General features: G+C 40.0%; 1 protein-coding gene across 4 annotated transcripts in view; it reads left to right on the forward strand.

The window, feature by feature from the left end:
- The first annotated feature begins 2,855 nt into the window (after positions 1-2,855).
- Positions 2,856-19,210, forward strand: part of trim44 (TRIM family member 44) — a 51,037-nt gene continuing 34,682 nt past the window's right edge. Inside the window, exons 1-4 of one of the 4 annotated variants that reach the window (XM_088416208.1) lie at positions 2,863-3,065; positions 3,190-3,276; positions 8,561-9,066; positions 14,050-14,124. In XM_088416208.1, the coding sequence (XP_088272334.1) occupies positions 8,578-9,066; positions 14,050-14,124 (564 nt within the window). In that variant the 5' untranslated portion in view covers positions 2,863-3,065; positions 3,190-3,276; positions 8,561-8,577. Of the gene's footprint in view, positions 3,066-3,189; positions 3,277-8,560; positions 9,067-14,049; positions 14,125-19,210 lie in introns of all 4 variants that reach the window. The other 3 variants (XM_088416209.1, XM_088416207.1, XM_088416206.1) reach the window with 3 other exon arrangements.

A 19,210-nucleotide genomic window follows, 5' to 3' on the forward strand; every position in this document is an offset into this window, starting at 1 on the left:
AGTAAGAATGGATCATTAATGAGGCAAATTTCAATTTAGGTTTTTCATTTACAGCATTATTGGAGAGGCAGCAAGGCTCGGGAGATTAGTCCAGAGATCTTTTTGGAATCATTCACTAATGAGTTGATTTGCATGATACATGTGGCAACACCTCAGATGTATTCAGTCACAGAGGGACGGATTGTGAAATAGACTATGTCCAATACATTTAAAATCGATAGCTGTGTCAGACATTGAGATATCTTAATAAGTTGAAAATTTCAACTGTGACCAGATGCTGGATAAACATATCAAAAATTACTAAACAGCATGTCTTATTGGTAGACAGATAAATCTCAAATGAATTTGTTTTATAAACTCTCAGAAGCAGAAATAAAATATTTTCTTTGTGTCCCTGTAAATTTTGCACTTATAAAGTTTTTGTGTTTGCAGTATATGGATTTCTTTTTGACATTTGTTGAATTCACAGTGTAATAGCCTTCACTATAAAAAGTATGTGCATGTGTGACCATTTCTTTGTTTAATCAATATTTTATAGTTGGGAAGCCTGTTTATTTCCCTGCTAATGCCAAGTAGTTTATGAGTAGTCATTGATTTTTGTTTAATGCCTAGGATAATTTAAGTGTTTAGTAACAAGACATGATAGCAAATTAACAATCAATCAATTTAACAGTCAGGAGCCACAGTAGTGTGAGGAAGCAGCATACACAACCAAAACAACCTGGCCTCCTCATGCCGGTCAGCATTCTGGTCACACGTTGCTGTGGGAATTCTCTCACCAACATTTCTCGCAAGCCTGCCGACACGGTTGTGTTGTACAGCGCTCACAAGCTCATCCCATAAATGTTCAGTGAGGTTGACATCAGGTCATTCCATCCTCACCACTCGCAGGTACTGGAGATACTCTCTGATAAATCTCTCTTTGCGGGACAGGCATTGTCATCTTGAAGGACAGAGTTACTCTAAATCCCAGACTGTAGTAATATGGGATTGTCACTGGTTGCAGAATGTTCTCTTAATGTCGCTCCGCATTGAAATTGAAAAGATGGCAAACCAGTATTTTCTTCATTGAGGGAGATGCCACGTTGCGATACATTTACGAAAATAAGTTACTCTATTCTTGATGGAAACCTCCCCACGCAACAGCCCAAGGAATTGGGCTTTACATTAACACCCAATAAATACGAGAGATTTTCAGCTGTGACGTATGACAGCGAAAATTACATCACTCACATAGTTTTTTGTTTTTTTTCACAACACCAAGACTGGCCAACGAAGGCATTGTCTACACGTAGCTGGGGTTCTTGCAAACGTTTCCATCAAAAATTCTTTCAAAACCTCTGGCCAATGTGGATATTTGCCCATTCCTCTGGTTTTGCTCTTGTGTGTAAAGCTTACAACGGAAAGACACAGATACGGGTGACGCTAGCTGTGTAAGTTCTTTCTGATTGGACAGAATTTGGTGACACTATTACCGCCTAGCGACTTGGCATGCCTGTAAGTGAATTGAACCACACTGTGCTGAATTCGTATAGACGCAATTTCTTTAAATAAACAAACAACAACAACAAGGGGGAGATTATGCGAGTTTAAGTAAGCCGATTACATCTAGACAAGGCCTAAGACAAGACTAGTCACAATTATGACAATGATGAAAATCGTTAAAAGCCAACACCGCGTAGCTTGCTTTTTGAGCATCGCAGCACCTTCCTGCAGTGAGCATCCACTCACGTCATGTTCGACGTGAGGCCTCTAGATGGCAATCTTATGACTTGATTTGCTATTACAGCTGTCTATTAAGTTATACGGGCACATATCCTTCTGCGCTTGCGCAGCAGCCCGCAACCATTGAAGTGAATGCCCTAGCGCAGTGGTCCCCAACCACTGGTCCGCGGACCAGTACTGGTCCGTGGATCAACTGGTACCTTGGGGCGTGGGCTACACTCAAAATAATGTTTTGGAAATAATTTAGTTTAACAGTTCATACGTTTGTGGTTTATCTTTGTTTTTTTGGCGCCGCTTCTGGCCGCTGTTGATATTACATACATAGTGAGAACATACATACACGCCTGGTCCGCAATATAAATCTAAAGTGTTGACCGATCCATGGTGATAAAAAGGTTGGGGAGTGCTGCCCCAGCACCTCCGGGAGGAGGAGATTTCATACCACCTGGCAACACAAGTTAGTTGAATTCTAATTGGCTAAAAACTTGAAAAAAACTTAAAACTACAACACTAGAAGGAGCGTAACCAAATGGATGTAATACAGTATGACACAAAAAGAACAGAATATGGAGAATAATTTTATATATAAAAAAATAATCACATATATATATATATATATATATATATATATATATATATATATATATATATATATATATATATATATATATATATATATATATATATATATATATATATATATATATATAATGGCCACTCCTCACAAAAGGCACAATATTTATCCAGGTAGTGGTTTACTGAGACAAAATGGGAATATCAAGGAAACTACAGAACAGATTGTAAAAATGAGCAAACAACAAATTGTAAAAATGAGCAATCACCGTGTCTTCAGTTCGTGCATGAGACAAGACATTTGGACTTGCTCCTAGCCATAAATTATCAGTGTCGTTAATTGAATAGTGTATGGATTCATAATGAAACCATTGAATAATACTGTATATAAGCACATTAGTAATAAAACTTTCATTACAGAGATTTGGTTTATTCTTCATCACTATTATGTTGCACATGCCCATCGCGATTGATTTAACTCACAAAATTACAACGTATTGTTGAATTTAATATAAAAATTACAACATTGCGCATATGTGTGACGTATTACCGGAAGTAGGAAAACAAGGAAGTAAACTTTGCTCCTCCAGACTCCTGACGGACGATCTTCCAATGTAAATAAAAACTTCATTAGAGAGGTCAGTAATCCACTTTTGAGCGCGATGCGTACTCTTACGAGAGTTTATGTAAAGCCGATACCTTAGTAGACTTAATTTAAACTATCATTCGTCTGAAAAGAGGAAGTTGGGACACGTGAACACCGATCGGTGAGTAAATTAACCTCCTGAGGGACAGTTGTGTGAGTTCTTGTTAGGAAGCACTCAGAAGTATATAGAAATCTACGAATAGTATGAACGTTGGTAAAATAGTATGTTTTCTCTCCCTTGCAAGATGTTTTCTTATGCGTGAAGACCGGTGGCGGTTCTCGCTTGCGAAGCCCTACAGGTGCCTACACGCACGCACGCACACACACAACAGGTGAAACACACTATAGTCGACCTTATAGTTTCTTTAAAATATATTGCACTGTAAATGTGAATATAGCCATAGAAAATAATATTTCGATTTATGGAAATAAATAATTAGTATTGCCCTACAGTATTGCCCTCATAGCTGTGTGAAGACAGTGCGTCATCAGTGACGGAAGATGCTCTAATCAAGTTGTGGAATGCTTCTATTGAAGCCAGCTGAGATAGGCACCAGCTAGCATGCGAGTCTTGTGACGATAAATGTATCTAGAAAATGGATGGATGAAAAAAAACCAAAACATAGTATGAATGAACAATACAAGAGGATACTTTTACTTTTAAAATTTCAGTAGACCCATACACAAAACATACACATTCACAGTGGTGAGCTGTATGTTACAACGCCGAGCCTTCAGTGAGGTCATATATTTATCTGTATGTTTAAGGTCCATCAGAAAGTTTTTATCCATGAACATGGAGGCTAATGCTGAAAGCCACACTTCTCTGGCCGCGCTTATTGCTTATGTTTTAAGACACTTAAATTCAAAGAAGCATTAAACAGGCTGTTAGCCATGCCTACTGCTCATAGTTGCTTTTATGAAAATAACTGTCAAAGCGTTTTCCCTGCTGAGACCGATGGGCTCGCACGGTTGCTGGCCGACCTATCTTCACATATCAAGTTTTCCTTGGGGAAAAAAAAAACTCTCAGTTTCTCTCTGTTCAAATTCATGGCATTTTGCGGAAAAAAAATCCCAATAATAGGACATATAAGTGTTGATTTCCACGTAGGCTTAGCTAGCTTGCCCTGGGGTCGCAAATTGGGCTGTGAAGTCTTTAGGTCTTGCGAGATGATTGGGGCGGCATGGTTCAGTCAGCTCAAAGAGTCCTTGAGCAAGCTACTGAATCCCCAGTTGCTCCTGATGCTGTATCATCAGTAGTTAAATGAGTTGTCAGTGTACAGCGCTTTGAGTACCTAAGGTAGAGAAGCGCTATGTAAGTACAAGTCCATTTACCATTTTGGTCCGAGCACTATAAGCTGAACCATGTCTATGTCGTGTCCATTAACTTTAAGCAGGCAGGCCCTTCTGTTTTTTTCTTTTTTTTGAAGGCTCTGGCAGATATTAGGGAGCCTGACAACATTAGCTAGCTGAAATATGATTGGATCAAACCTTTTTGTCAAAACTATTTAAATGGAAAACCTCTAGTGTAAAATATGCCACTGGAAGCACTGCAAAAAAGCGGATATATCATACAGACAAGGGATAATAATTTTCCATCCCTCTTCAAAGCTGCTTATCCTCATTAGGGTTGCAGGTATGCTGGAGCCTATCTCAACTGTCTGCAGGCAGTATGAGTATGGCGTTATATTTGTGCCACAATTACGCACGCGCGGGAAAAAAAATTGAGCGGAGAAAATCAAACTGAGCGAGCGAAAACAGATTTTGAAAGCAAGAAAAAAACTATTGAGCGCGTAATGATAAGAGTTTGAGCGCGCGCCGATTGAGTTTGAACACAGAAAAAGAAATTGCTCGCTCAAAATTCCTCTTTGCTCGCTCGGCATAGCCCTCTCTCGCTCAACATCTCGCTCTCGCTCGCGATACTCCTCTCTCCCTCGCTCAACATCGCGTTTGCTCAACATTGAGCTCTCGCTCGCTCGAGTCGTCCTCTGCGCTCGCTCAGTTCTGCTCACACGTTACGTTTGTGCCACAAAACCAGCCAATCAGAGCTTGTAAAAGCACTTTGATTGACACAGCTTAGTATCCAATGAGATTGCTTGTACGCTATCTTTTGACGCACTCTCGTTTGCCCTGTGTTCACCCGAAAAGGGCAAACGAGAGTGCGTCAACACGGACTTGGGCTGGAGAATTACTTTTAATATTATTATTATTACTGTATTGTATCATTTGACAGGAATACCTTGTTAGTTTTTGTACTTTAATAATATAAGCCCACCCCTCCCGCCTACGTCGATGTGACGCACTCTCGTTTGCTCGTTCCAGGTGAACACAACAAGCAATCTCATTGGATACCAAGCTGTCAATCAATGTGCTTTTACAAGCTCTGATTGGCTGGTTTTGTGGCACAAACGTAACGCGTGAGCAGAACTGAGCGAGCGCAGAGGACGACTCGAGTGATCGAGAGCTCGATGTTGAGCAAATGCGATGTTGAGCGAGGGAGGGAGGAGTATCGCGAGCGAGAGCGAGATGTTGAGCGCGAGAATGCTATTGCGAGCGAGCAAAAAGGAATTTTGAGCGAGCAATTTCTTTTTCTGTGTTCAAACTCCATCGGCGCGCGCTCAAACTCTTATCATTACGCGCTCAATAGTTTTTTTCTTGCTCTCAAAATCTGTTTTCGCTCGCTCAGTTTGATTTTCTCCGCTCAATTTTTTTTTCCGCGCGTGCGTAATTGTGGCACAAATATAATGCCATATATGAGGGGCACACCCTGAGCTCATTGCCAGCCAATCGCGGGACACAACAGGCAACAACCATTTAAACTCACACCAATTTGGAGTGTCAAGTACTGAACACATACCATGCATGTTTTTGGGAATGTGGGAAGAAACCTGAGTACCCAGAACAAACGATCGATATGTGGAGAACACGTGCATGTTAACAAGTCTTTCACCGTGCTGCTTGAGAATAATTTTATCTACAAATATTTATGAAGAAATGTATTTTTTCGAGTATGTTCCGCACACCAGCATAGAAGGTCGTGATGACCCATGGAGCCCATTGGTGCATTTTCATATTAGTGAGATGTGTGCTTCTTAGAAAACACAGTTCAGAAGATTGACACATTAACCCAAAACTGAACTTGTGCAAAACTCATGCAACTCGTGCAAAAATCAGATCAAACTTTGCTGCAGTGTGCTAGGAATAAATATAGTTAAATTACCCCTTTTTTTGTTGCAAATGACCTCTGAATGATGACCAATAGGCTGTAATGAGTAGTCAGTACATTCGAATATCACATAGACTACAATTTTTTTGCTGTTCATTTCTCAAACTACGAAATTCCTGCAGCCTGTGCCCCTTCCGTATCCTGCTGACTTATGAGCAAGAATACACACAAGTAGCACCTGCAACTTACATTAAACTACTGCTTCTCAATTCTTTTTTGCAAAGCCCCCCGAGAAAAAAATAACAACCTCCCACACACACATTTGCCTCCATGACTGTAAATAGTATTTAAAAGTTGTATACCATTTTTTTTACGAAAAAGTTTAAAAGTATACCTAAAATTATATCATTTTTTAATATGAAAAAAAGCAATATAAATAAACTTTAAACATAAATGTGAACTTTTAAGGCGGTGCCTTGGGGTCATCTGTGCCCACCAAGGGGGCCCGCCCCACTATTTGGGAACTACTGCATTAAACTATCCATCAGTCAGTTCCAATTAAATTGGACACCAACCTTGATGAGTAAACAACTTGGTAGTCAGTGCATGAACACTAACGTCTCTTTTTTGAACACGTTAATTTCGTATTTTGACATTTGTTTTATACATAAAACAAGACAAACAAAGCGAGTATGTTCAATATATTTTACCTGCAGGTACCATACATAGGTAAGTGAAATGATCAGAAAACAGTATTAGTAGAATCAGTTCAATGGCACTACAGTGCAGCTGTTAAACCTCTGCAAATCATAACCACATTGGTAAACATTGAGAGATACCGTAAATACCTTATATACAGCATCGCAATATGTCAAGACAGATCATTTTTTGCTTCTTATGTACTTCCAAAGTGTTGCATCCACTAGTGTGGGTTCAGGCATCAGCCTACAGTACACTGCCAGCACTTATTGTAAGTAAACAAAGCGAGTGCGTTTACAATAAATACTGCAGTTCAGTGACTGAAGAGTCACCTTCATGTTTTTTGCCTTTGTAACAATAGCATGTGCTTTGGTAAAGCTGGTTTCTTCTGTTTCTGTGGGATCCCTCCACGCAGTTGACTGTGTTTTGGGTATATTACACTATACCAGTGTGAATACCATATTTCTCCATGTACAAGTCGACCTCACGTATAAGTCTACCCCCCTTTTTTACTTCAGTTTGGGTGAATATTACAAAAAAAAGAAAGCATAAGTCTACCTCTGACTTGAGAGGCTGTTCAATTTAAACACGTGTGTTTTTAAAATGACAAACTAATTTCTTCATCATATATCGGATAACTTACTGTTGTGGTTATTTGGGGGGTGGGGGAACGAGACAAGTAAGAGGCAGTGTGCACATGCGCGCAGACGCAAATGCTGAAACTAATGTTGCAACAATAAAAAGATTTTAAGTGTCAATGCTTTATGTTTTTGATATAGTTGAATGTGAATTCATCGAAAAGCCCTCAAAGTCATCATCTCTATCTGACAAATAGTTCGTCCCATTTAAATCCCGACCATCCTCTCCTTCCATCTTGTAATTTGCGCAAACATCCTCGTTACTCTTTCACTGGTAGTCATCTTCGGACCCATTCAATTTTTTTGAAATGGAGGTCTTCTGAGATGATTTGCTGATCATCTTACTTGGGATGTTCTTTACCCAAGTGACACCTGTTGTGAGATCAAGTGGAAGGTTGCCCTTCACTGTTTCTCTCCCCAACAAAGAGGCAATAAGGTGGTGCATGATGAGAGCGCATTTGAAAGTGCAAACGCGCTCAAATGGATGCATACTATATCGAATTAGAGGTATATATAATAATATAATAATATAACCATATAACTATATAATAATATATAGTAATATAATAATATAATTTTAAAGCCTTGTAGATGACATGATATTACCTTTTAGCATTCAAATTAATGTTATTCAAAAACAGATAATTGGAGAAAATTGGTCTGGTTTTGAGTTATACGGTTATAAGTGGACCCCCTAATATGAGGGTTGAAAATGAGGAAATAAAACTCCACTTGTATTCTGAGAAATACGGTACACGATGCCTTTTTGCAAAACCAGACTTATATCAGCAAACATGATATCTTGATGTTTAATTCGACACAAAATTAGCTGACGAAACATAAGCAAGAGTTTACACTTGAAATTCCAATTTATTACAAAAGGCAACAGCTTCCCAAAGTTTTTGTTCTCAGCTCTTTTGAGTTATGCAGGTATAGATCGACCCCCCCCAATATGGGGATTGAAAATGAGGGGGAAAAAAAAAAAAACTTGTACTCTGAGAAATGCGGTAAGTCCAAATAGGGACATTCAACGTAGGTCACTGTTATCCTGTCATCTATGTTGCCCACTGAGTTTACACACTGTACAAATAGATGTTGTCATTTGCCACCCAGGTATATTATCAACATTCATGGACTGCAAGGAAGAGCATTTGGAAGGAGCCATGATGCTAGAGGAATTACCACAGATGGATGGAACATGTGATGCCTGTGAGCCTGACGAGGCTCAAGTGGCAACGCAAATCTGCCACATCTGCAGCTTTGCCTTCTGCTCTTTGCATGCTGACAGACATGGTTCTAGTACACATCACCCGCTAACACCCTACAAGCAAAAGACTGGTGAAGATATGATTGACCATGAATCCAAGAGACCCATTCTGCAGCAGGGAGTTGAGTTGGGAGCTGAGGGTTCCAATGATGGGCAAAATGGCATGGCTGCTGCAGAGGCAGGAAAGAGGGACACTGTGTCAGTGGTTAGGCTACGTTGCATGGAACATGATCAGGAAGGCTCCCTCTACTGTAAACAAGATGAAAAAATCATATGTGTCGTGTGTGCCATGCAGGGTGAGCATCAGGGACATGAGATTATTACTCTATATGAGGCCTACATCTGGCAGAAGGTGAGTTGTGCACATGAAACATGACTGTTTCTCATGCATACTGTTATAGCAGGCCATAGAAAACCCTAATGGTAAACAAAAAACTTAACAAAACTGGATACATAGTGAAATAATATGTTTTTTAAATTTACCGGTAATTTAGTGGCAGATGCATTCTTGTACTTACTGTATTTGTTTAATGCAAATCTGATATGAAATATGTGCAAGTAGCTAACATGTATTCTTTTATATAAATGACAATAGGTGGATACAAAGATTGTGAGTTTTGTCATACACTTGTAGAGCATGTTGTGTATCCCTGCTACTGGATGCCGATGCCACATTAAAGACAACATGAGAATTAATTTAAATAACACAATAACAAATTAATTCATAACAATGCTGTCAAACTGTACTTTTCATTTTTTAACCTAACTTTACAACTCAACATATTACAAAACACTTTTAAACAACTACAAATGCAATTTACAATTACAATTGTATTTATTTATTTTTTTTGTAGGGGTGTTTCTAAACATTGTTTCACACAAAGCAATTTCAGCCTGCTGCCGGTACCATTTTCATCTTGTCATAAATGTACTGAGAAATATTAATATTTTTCATTTGACTAACAGTTGCTTACATACTATTTTGGTTATGATACTTTCTTGTAAATGACAATGTATCTTGTACCTTTTAAAAAAAATTATAGAATGTAACAGATATATAATCTAGCGTCGTTGAGTAGCGGTTGTCCACATGTTACTTTTTTGGCAAAAAGGCATATTCCTTACAAATCAAAACTTTAGCAAATGTAAAGAAAAAAGAAGCTTTCCCTTTTTTATACTAATGTGCAAAGCAGACTGAAGTTGTGTGATGATTCTTTGCACATCTATAGAATGAAACAGAAATCACTTTTGATTGAATCGAATCATCTTATATCGGAGACCCCAAAATCTGAATCAAATCATGAGACAGTCAACGATTCCCAGCCCTGGTTTTTGAAAATCCAAGTATTAATCATTGTCCATTTACTTCGTCATTCAGCAAAACTTGACCACTTACTAACATTATTTACAACTTAGTTCGCCATGTTGTTTTGATCTCGCAGGTCACGTTTTCTTGTTTTTATCCAAGATCTTGTTGTTGTGAGATTTTGTAAGATGGATCTTATTATAGAAAAATAAAGCCTCCTGAAAGTGGTATCTTTAGGCCCGAAACAACATCAACTCAGCTATTTTGTTTGTATCAGTGACAAGTAAAGTAGTACACGATCAGGTAACAATGAGCAAAAAGTACTAAGCTATGTTGAAGCTAAGCAGACATTTCCACCAAAACGGACAGTTATGTCAATGGTTGCGATATGAAGATAATTATGATGGAGGCTGCATGTTCATTCTATTATTTTGATCAATTTTACTGTGACTTTCGTCAATCTTGTAAATACAGTTTGAATTTTTACATGTTTTCCTTTTTTTCTGTGCGATTTTTGGGACTCAAAACATTTCTGTTGTTGAATTCACTGTAATAGCCTTCACTATAAAAAGTATGTGCATGTGTGACCATTTCTTTGCTTAATCAATATTTTATAGTTGGGAAGCCAACTATAGTTTTTTAGTATTGTGAATGCCTGGGACCCTAAACTTTTCAGAGGTAAAAAGAGCACTGCAGTAATGCATTTTAAGATGATAACGTGAGCAATGACCATCATGTATTGTTGGTAGTGTTACTGTAGAAACTGTTGTCCTCTGGCCTGCGGCTAAGCCTCTGAAAAACAAAGTAGCTCACATTAGCGACAATGCTTTCCCTTCCATCAGGGCCTCATATGGATTGGCGCGAGACAAAGAGGGTCACTCCCAGCCCAGGGCAATATTACATATTCTAAAACCACTCAATCTTTTTATCCTCTTTCTGTGTTTTCCTGTGAGAAAATTGCCAGAGTGGTGATATGGATTCCTTTTGTTTTGGATTTTTTCATTTTTTGCCCCTCAATCTTCACCTAAACGGCCTCATTGTACTGATGCAGCTATTCTAGCATCTGCACGAACTGAAACCAGTTTGATTCTATAGTTTGAGTTTCACAGTCCTTGTCTATACTCAGTGCTCATTTTATCTCTGAAAATTTTGGGGTCCCTGGGACTTGCAATGCTAAAAAACCATCGGTCCCGAGAAAAATGTTTGGGGTCCCCAAAATTGTGCAGTGAAAAGGACAATTCCAACGTTCAAACTGCATTTCCAAGGCATGAGCAAAAACCAACAACAGATATTAACAAATATCACAGAATATATATATGTATATGGCCTACAACTTGATAATAGGGAATCATGTTTTTCTTCTTGAAGGTGAAGGTGAGAACCACTGCACAGTTCAGAGCAGGCGTGTCAAACTCATAAATGTGTGACACCTCATTCAGCCGCTACATCTGTCAACTAACACAAGCTCGATGCTGCGTTCTCAAAATTACTGTATCATCTTTGCGGAGCACACTGACTGAGCAGCATTATGTTTCATGCAGCTACTCGTGAAAAAAATACAATATTAATTGTCTGTGAACATTGTTTCAGTGGAGTGAATAAAATAGCACTGAATTACAGGGGAGAGAAATACAAAGAAGGCACATGCAACAACGAGATGGCCCACAGAGACATAGTCCCTCCAGCGTGTACTGGGTAGTCCCTGGGGCCTCCTCCCAGTGGGACATGCCCGGAACACCTCACCAGGGAGGCGTCTGTGAGGCACCCTAACCAGATGCCCGAACCACCTCAACTGGCTCCTCTCAACGTGGAGGAGCAGCGGATCGACACTGAGTCCCTCCCAGATGAACGAGCTCCTAACCCTATCTCTAAGGGAGAGCCCAGACATCCTGCGAAGGAAACTCATTTCAGCCACTTGTATCCGGGATCTCGTTCTCTCGGTCACGACCCACAGTTCGTGACCATAGGGCAGGAACGTAGATCGAACGGTAAATATAGAGCATTGCGCTTCAGCTCAGCTCTTTCTTCACCACGACAGAACGGTACAGAGTCCGCATTACAGCAGACGCTGCACTGATCTGCTTGTCAATCTCACGCTTCATCCTCCCCTCACTTGTGAACAGGACCCCAAGATACTGGAACTCCTCCACTTGGGGCAGGACCTCTTCCCTGACCCGGAGAGGGCACTCCACCCTTTTCCAACTGAGGACCATGGTCTCAGATTTGGAGGTGCTGATCTTTATCCCAGCCGCTTCACTCTTGGCTGCAAACCACTCCAGCGAGAGTTGGGAGATTCGTGAGATCAAACGCCAAAGAATTTCTTGTTCTGCCATGCCACGAGATCCGTTTCCTTTTCACTTTTTTTCCGAGTGTACAGTTTAATGAGCCAGAAGTATAATGGAGGAGTATAATGGAGGGCATCGAGGTTGATGGATAGGCGTGAGTGCTACACTCTCGTACATTAGGTGGCAGTATGCACCTAAACGTTGTTTGCAATCCACCTTTAATTGAAAAAGAGAAATGCACGAGGCTCCAATTACTTTAAAATCATTTGCGTGGCAACATTGTGTTTTTCCAATTGAGGAAAACACTTTTGCATTGTCACTATTGCCATCAAGTGCGAGAGCTATCAAAATAACACGGAATTTTGGTATGTACATCGTGCTCGATATGAAGCCATTTTTGACGGTAGAAGGCAGTGGATTTCAGTGGCTGCAGCCAATGACTTGGTACTGCTGTTGTAAATATCTAACTAAAATGGCTAACATGTTTTTACTACTTTCACCGAGCGTTTTAAGTGACATCAGTCGCCAGTGCGCGTGTCTGTAGGTTTTCCACAGCAGGTGGTACAGTTACTGCCCAAAGGGCACAGTTTGTAGCCTTACAATGTGGACATGTTTGGGGGCGGCATGGCTCGGTAGCAGAGTGGTTGTCTCCCAACCGAGAGGCTGTGGGTTCGATCCCCCGACCATTGAGAACATGTCGAAGTGACTTTGAGCAAGAAAGTGAAACCCTAATTGCTCCTGATGCTGCGTAATCAGTAATTAAATGACTAGTTAGTGTTAAGTGCTTTGAGTACCCAAGGTAGTAAAGTGAAAGTCCATTTACAGGTTTGTATTTCTTTAAAAAAACAAAACAAAAAAACGTTAAAGTTTAGACAAATGTTAGTTTGTTGTACCACGGATGGATTGTTGTCGTGCCCAGAAGTAAAATCACTATTGTAGTTACTATTCACATTAGTGCTTATTATATATGTTTGCCACTTGAAACTATTTATTTTAATGCTGTCATGTTCAACTATTCAGCTGCATCATTTTTTATTGCAACTGCATTTGGAAAAACTCTAGATTGTTAATTGCAGCCTGGTCAATAAAAATCTAAGCCAGGGATGCTGTAACCCGGGGGTCTACTGTGTTTGAATCTGCAGTTATTTCTTTAATTTGAAAATGTTGCAAAAATCTCGTTATATCTCTTTCTTGTGGACTCTTGTGAGTTGTCTCATGGAATTTGTATTTTGTCTCATGCCTAGTGTCTGGCGATGCAGTTGGTTGGAAAGAAAGTCAGACAATGCTTCAAAACGTGGACTATCAAGTAATATATGAAACGAATGGCATTGGGCAATTTTATTTTGAAGTTACTCCTGGAAGCATGGTCATGACAATGATCTAGTTGTCTTCTTGATCATAATTTTACGCAGTAGGCTTATGTCGTGAGTGGCATTTATTTAATTCTTCTTCCATGAGATCAAAACACGGCGGACAACATTGCCAAAATGTTTGAAAGCCGTCAAATTTTGTTGAATAATAATAATAATAGATGGATGATGATTAATATTTTGATGTAAAAAAACAAAGATGCATCCCAGGGACGCTTGTGGATTTGTAAGTATGCGTCCCCTGTCAAAAATTATGCACCTGGGACGCGGGGACACAGGCAAACGAGAGTACTGATACTGTATGCATAACATTGCCAGTGATACCAACTAATTTTTAATACTGTTGTGTCTTACTGTTTCTGTGTTTGCTGTAGAATAGACATGGTTGTGACCTGCTGGAATGTACACGGCAGATGGAAGAAAGAATCTCAAACAAGGCAAATTCAGAGGTGAGTCCAAGCAAATCAAAGTGCATACAAAAAGCCCAGAACGACTATAAGTCGTTTCTTTAATCTTGGAGGTTTTTGCTGATTGCACCTGCTTCATGACCTTCCTTCATAATTTGGATTACATAAAAGCAACCAATCCAACAAATGTATACTAGTCCTCAAATCGCAGGAAAAAACTTAGTTTGAGCTACTTTTCTATATAGTGTTCCCTCATTTTTCGTGATTAATGGGGACTGAAAACCCCCACCCAAAAAGAGAAATCCGTGAAGACCCCCCTGCCCCACCCTCAACTGAATGAAGTGCAAGAAATGTTTTAGTAAAATCCTCAATTGCTTTTCTTTTCATGCCCAGTGATCTTCAAACAGTATAATGGAGGTTGAACAGTCTCTATGGGGACAAACGTTTTATTTTTCAACACATAGCAGGTGCTGCTCCTCCACGTTGAGAGGAGCCAGTTGAGATGGTTCGGACAACTGGTTAGGATGCCTCCTGGACACCCTCCTGGTGAGGTGTTCCGGACATGTCCCACAAGGAAGTGGCCCCATGGACTTCCCAGTACATGCTGGAAGGACTATGTCTCTCGGCTGGCCTGGGAACACCTGTGGATCCTTCCAAAGGAGCATAACGAAGTGGCCAAGGAGAGGGAAGTCTGGGCTTCCCTGCTCAAGCTGCTGCCCCTATGACCCGACCCCAGAATAGAGTGGTAGAAGATGAATGGAACACATTGCAGAGTGTGTGTATGCGCAGAGGACACAGTTCACTAAGCTCTCGCCGAGTGCTACCGCCCCCTCCGCCACCCCATGGACATTTTACAGACATAAAGTGTATTAAATGTGTTTAGTAAAAGCCTCCCTAACTTTACTCTACCCAGTGATTTAAACGTAGTATCGAGATGGGACAATCTCTTCTTGGGCACAAAGGTTTTTTTTTTCAACACATAGCAGAGTGTGCTTGTGCGCAGAGTGCGCTTGTGCGCACTAACTAACCTCTCACCACAGCATGGAGCCCTACTGCTATTCCTCTCCCCGCCCAGTCCCACGTTGCAGTTCAGCTGTTTTTAAATGACCAGCCTCAGTCTGTGTTGTCACTCTGTTCTATCTGCCCTATGTAGTTCTCTGTCCAGCTCAAGCACACAGAGCCTGGGCCTGAAGTTGTGTAGTTCTTGCCAAAACGCTGTAATATAGTGCCAGATGTAGAAGACCAGTGGTTCAGTTTTAAGCAAAAGTGTCTTAATTTGAACGAGATTGTGTATTAGGGCTGTTAAGATTGCTTCAGACTACTAAATTAGAACTGAGCGTGGGAGTGTTGCAGTGCATCATGCGCTGCTGTGAATTGACAGTCTTAAGGAAGAAAAAAAAAAAAAACAAAGTACAGAGGGTGCGAAAAGTGAAGTGAAGGTACTGAGGAAACACTGTACTTTTGCCGTACAAATATGATAGCTAAGCAACATTATGCTTAAAAATTCATAGTTTTGTGGCTGCACTGCAATGGCCAAGACGGCAGCAGCTGGAAGTGAGTAATTGGGAATCGATTTTGTCACAAAGTTGTTCAGATGCAATGTTTTACCCCCAATCTGTTAATTCATACATATCATTCGTTATGCTTCACCAGTCAGACCAGAACTTCCTAGTATTCGGTTCATGCAGATATACTTGTACAGTATAAGGAACTTAAGTTATTATCTGATTACAGCCTTCACTTGATGTCACACATTCCCATTCAGGACAAGGTTTATTCTGAATTGTCTTACATTAAATGGAGATGTCTAAACCCGATCTTTTTTTTTTATACCAACCTTCTGTGTTTGTAATACATTTTGATGGGGGGGGGGCTTTTTTCAGAGTCATATACAGAGACATATAAGAGATTAATTTAGTATAGTTTGGAATGAGGCTTTGACATTTTTTCCAAGTAAAACTGAACTGCCCTTGTTGTGGAATGCGCAATGTTTAAGTGAGCATCAAGGACATGCACAGGTGCCCCATCTCAGGCTGTCATCCATCATTGAGAGGAACTGTAAATTCACGCTCTCCAGCCACCTATGTAGAACCCAGTGGAAGAAATGAGAACACGGGAGCATTGTTAAGTTCCTGCAGAGATTTGACCTAAGTGAGGTAGCATATTGTAGAAGGCTAATTTGAGTAACTGGCAGCTGGCACCAAAGCTGAAATTGCGTCTTATTAGGAAACTGAAATATCAATGCAGCCCCGAGGACTGCCTTTACATTAATCAGTCATCTTCTGTTCCAGTATAGAGGTGCAGTACACCAGCTGAAACACACTTTACTGCTTCCTCACAGGGCAATTGTAGAGATATTATGTGGATTTGTCCGCGTGTCCTCTCTGCACTCTCAAATGTCAGCACTTGCATTATTATGCATGGCAGGCAAGCATCAGAGTGACGGCCTCTGGTAAGGAAAGGTCTGTGTAAGGGCTAGTAAAAAAAGCGAGACAGGAGTTGCACAAGTTAGAGTTGTATCGAATTAATGGCTTTAAGGGTTTGAGAAGGATAGGGTTGTCCTGGTTCAGATTTAAGTTACCATTGACTCAAAAACTTAACCTTGCTTGATTATGCACATACTTGGGAATTTCACCACTTAAAACTCCTTTCTACTCATGCATGTAAAAAGATGTGATGAATCTCAGTAAATGAGTATAGTCTGTTTAGGTTAGAACACTCGTCACAAATGTAAATCTGTTTTGTCTGCCTTATAAGACCTTCAAGATCAGCAGACACTTCTGGTTCAGTGGCTTGGAAACAACTAGGACAGACCTGGAAAAAATTACTTTTTCTATACACATCATAGTTTTTCCTACATAGTTTTTGTCTACTTTGTCTTATCTTTTCTCCTCCTACTTTTCCTTCTACCTCTTTCTCCCATTGCGTCGTCTGTAGCCCTGCCTCTGCTCACTGAATTTTAATTGAGAGGCTCAATACAATTCCCAAAGTAGGTGGCTTGGCTTGCTACTTGGGATTCTGTCAAAACCAGTTAAAAGGTGTGAGAAAAAGTTTTATCTCCCTCTTTGAATGTATCCACTTTTGGAATAGAACTTATATTTAATAACTGAATATTGTGTCAATATTTTTGCAAATTAAAAAGATATTTTAATGTCCTTTAATAAAAAATGTGACTTTTAAATAGATAAATATGCATAAATTATTATGATATTTAAATTACATGATTGATGATGATCAAGGATGATGTTTGATCTAAATATAGCACAAATGTTATTCTTCTCACACAACACAAGCCAATCAGTCTGCTCTCATGGAGGACAATACAATTACAAATTGAAGAATATTTACTGTTGACAATCTGAATTTGAGGATTTGGGTGAATTTAATCAATCAAAAAAATAATTATGGATTATTTTGTTAACCGATTTGTTGGTGAGCAGTAGCTACCCCGTTTGACTATTTTGTGTTGCAAAAATACGTCTGCCTTTAAACTTCAACTGTATGACATTTATGAACAATGCAACATTGTGCAATGAGGTTAACAGGTGCAGTGCCAAAGGGTGAGGTGAGGCGAACAAAGCAGGAGTACAGGAGCGGATGCTGGTGAAGGAACTCTGAGAGGAACATGAAATAGAAGGTTCAGATTATGGCCAAAATGTATTAAATATCAACGGGATACAAGTGACTCTGTGGCACACTAACGCAGAGGACAAGGGGCGTGTGGTGTTTAAGGAGTAGAGGCAGCAAACTTGACACCTGATGACACAGCAACACATGAAGCAAAAGTGTAAATGTCAAATGACAAAGGTTTCTGCTGTAAATATGTTTACATGCTCCTGGAATGTTTGTCACTGAAAAGTAACCTATCTTACACTATGTGATAATGTGAGTCTGTGAAAGTTAAAGTCAATAGATTAGTGCTAGCATTTTCCAAGATCAGAATGGCATCCAAACATGCCACTTTGCACCAAACAAGGAAGTGCTATATGTTCTTGTTAGAAAAGGATTGGGGCCATGTTTGGCAAAAACAAACAGACTTGCAACTACAGTCGGATGAATTTGCCGAGTATTATGATTTTTACATCTGTCTGTATGTTTTCTAATATCTCATCATCATCACTTACTCTTATCGTCTCTTATGAGCAGTCTCCCGAGTCCTCCTTTTGTGACCTTAGCCTGCCTGCAATGTTAATGAAGTTTAGCAAGCTTGAATGCATCTTCCCTGCTAGCTTGACACATCTTCGTGAAAGGCTTTCCCTAAATAAAAGTTAGTAGAGCACATAGCTGTTCCCACTAAACAAAGAACAGGGCTCTAACTTCAAGGCCCCATCTGCCATTGAGGCCATAGGGAACCACTGAGAGGGCAGAGAGATCGATGGACGTCAAGGAGGTCCTAGAGATTGGTTGTGGTAATGAAAGAATGTGTCAGATCATGACAGATAAGATAATAAGGGTGATCAGATTTATGTTAGAATTCCTGTTGTGGCTTGGCTAATGGACGTAGCAGTCTTCAGTGGATTTATGTTCACTGCTTTCATTCCACTCACATTCACAGAAAGCAAGAAGGGAGAGAGACAGAGGGTTTGTCAAGGCTGACGCCATACTTGAGACTGCAATATGAGTAGTTAAATAAATTGTCATTTTCCATATATATCCATCCATTTTTAATTTTTTATTTATTTATTTATTTATTTATTTTAGCCACTTATCCTCATGAGAGCCGCGGGTGTGCTGGATCCTATCCCGGTTGGCTTTTGAGAAGTACACACTGAACTAGTTGCCAGCCAAACCTATGGCACACAGACAAAAACAACCATTCATTCAAAAATCAACATACCTAGGGATAATTTAGAGTGCTCAAGATACCTACACTGCATGGTTTTTGGAATGTGGGAGCAAACCATAGTACCCAGAGAAATCCAGTCTTACCATGTGCCACCCTTCCATATTAATATTAATGGTTTTGGATATTCTAAAATGAATGCTCACACTACTAAGGTCAAGATACTCCAGTCCAAAAAGCAAGTCGGGAAGAGTCCGTAATGTGCCGCCTCGTTGCCAATGGCTGAGACATTACAGCATTTTCAGCAGATTCAACATTTTGAATTGGTATCGGGCCTTTGTGACA

Source organism: Hippichthys cyanospilos, chromosome 6, assembly GCF_059441005.1.
Source record: "Hippichthys cyanospilos isolate Australia breed blue-spotted pipefish chromosome 6, RoL_Hcya_1.0, whole genome shotgun sequence".
Taxonomy (NCBI): Eukaryota; Metazoa; Chordata; class Actinopteri; order Syngnathiformes; family Syngnathidae; genus Hippichthys; species Hippichthys cyanospilos.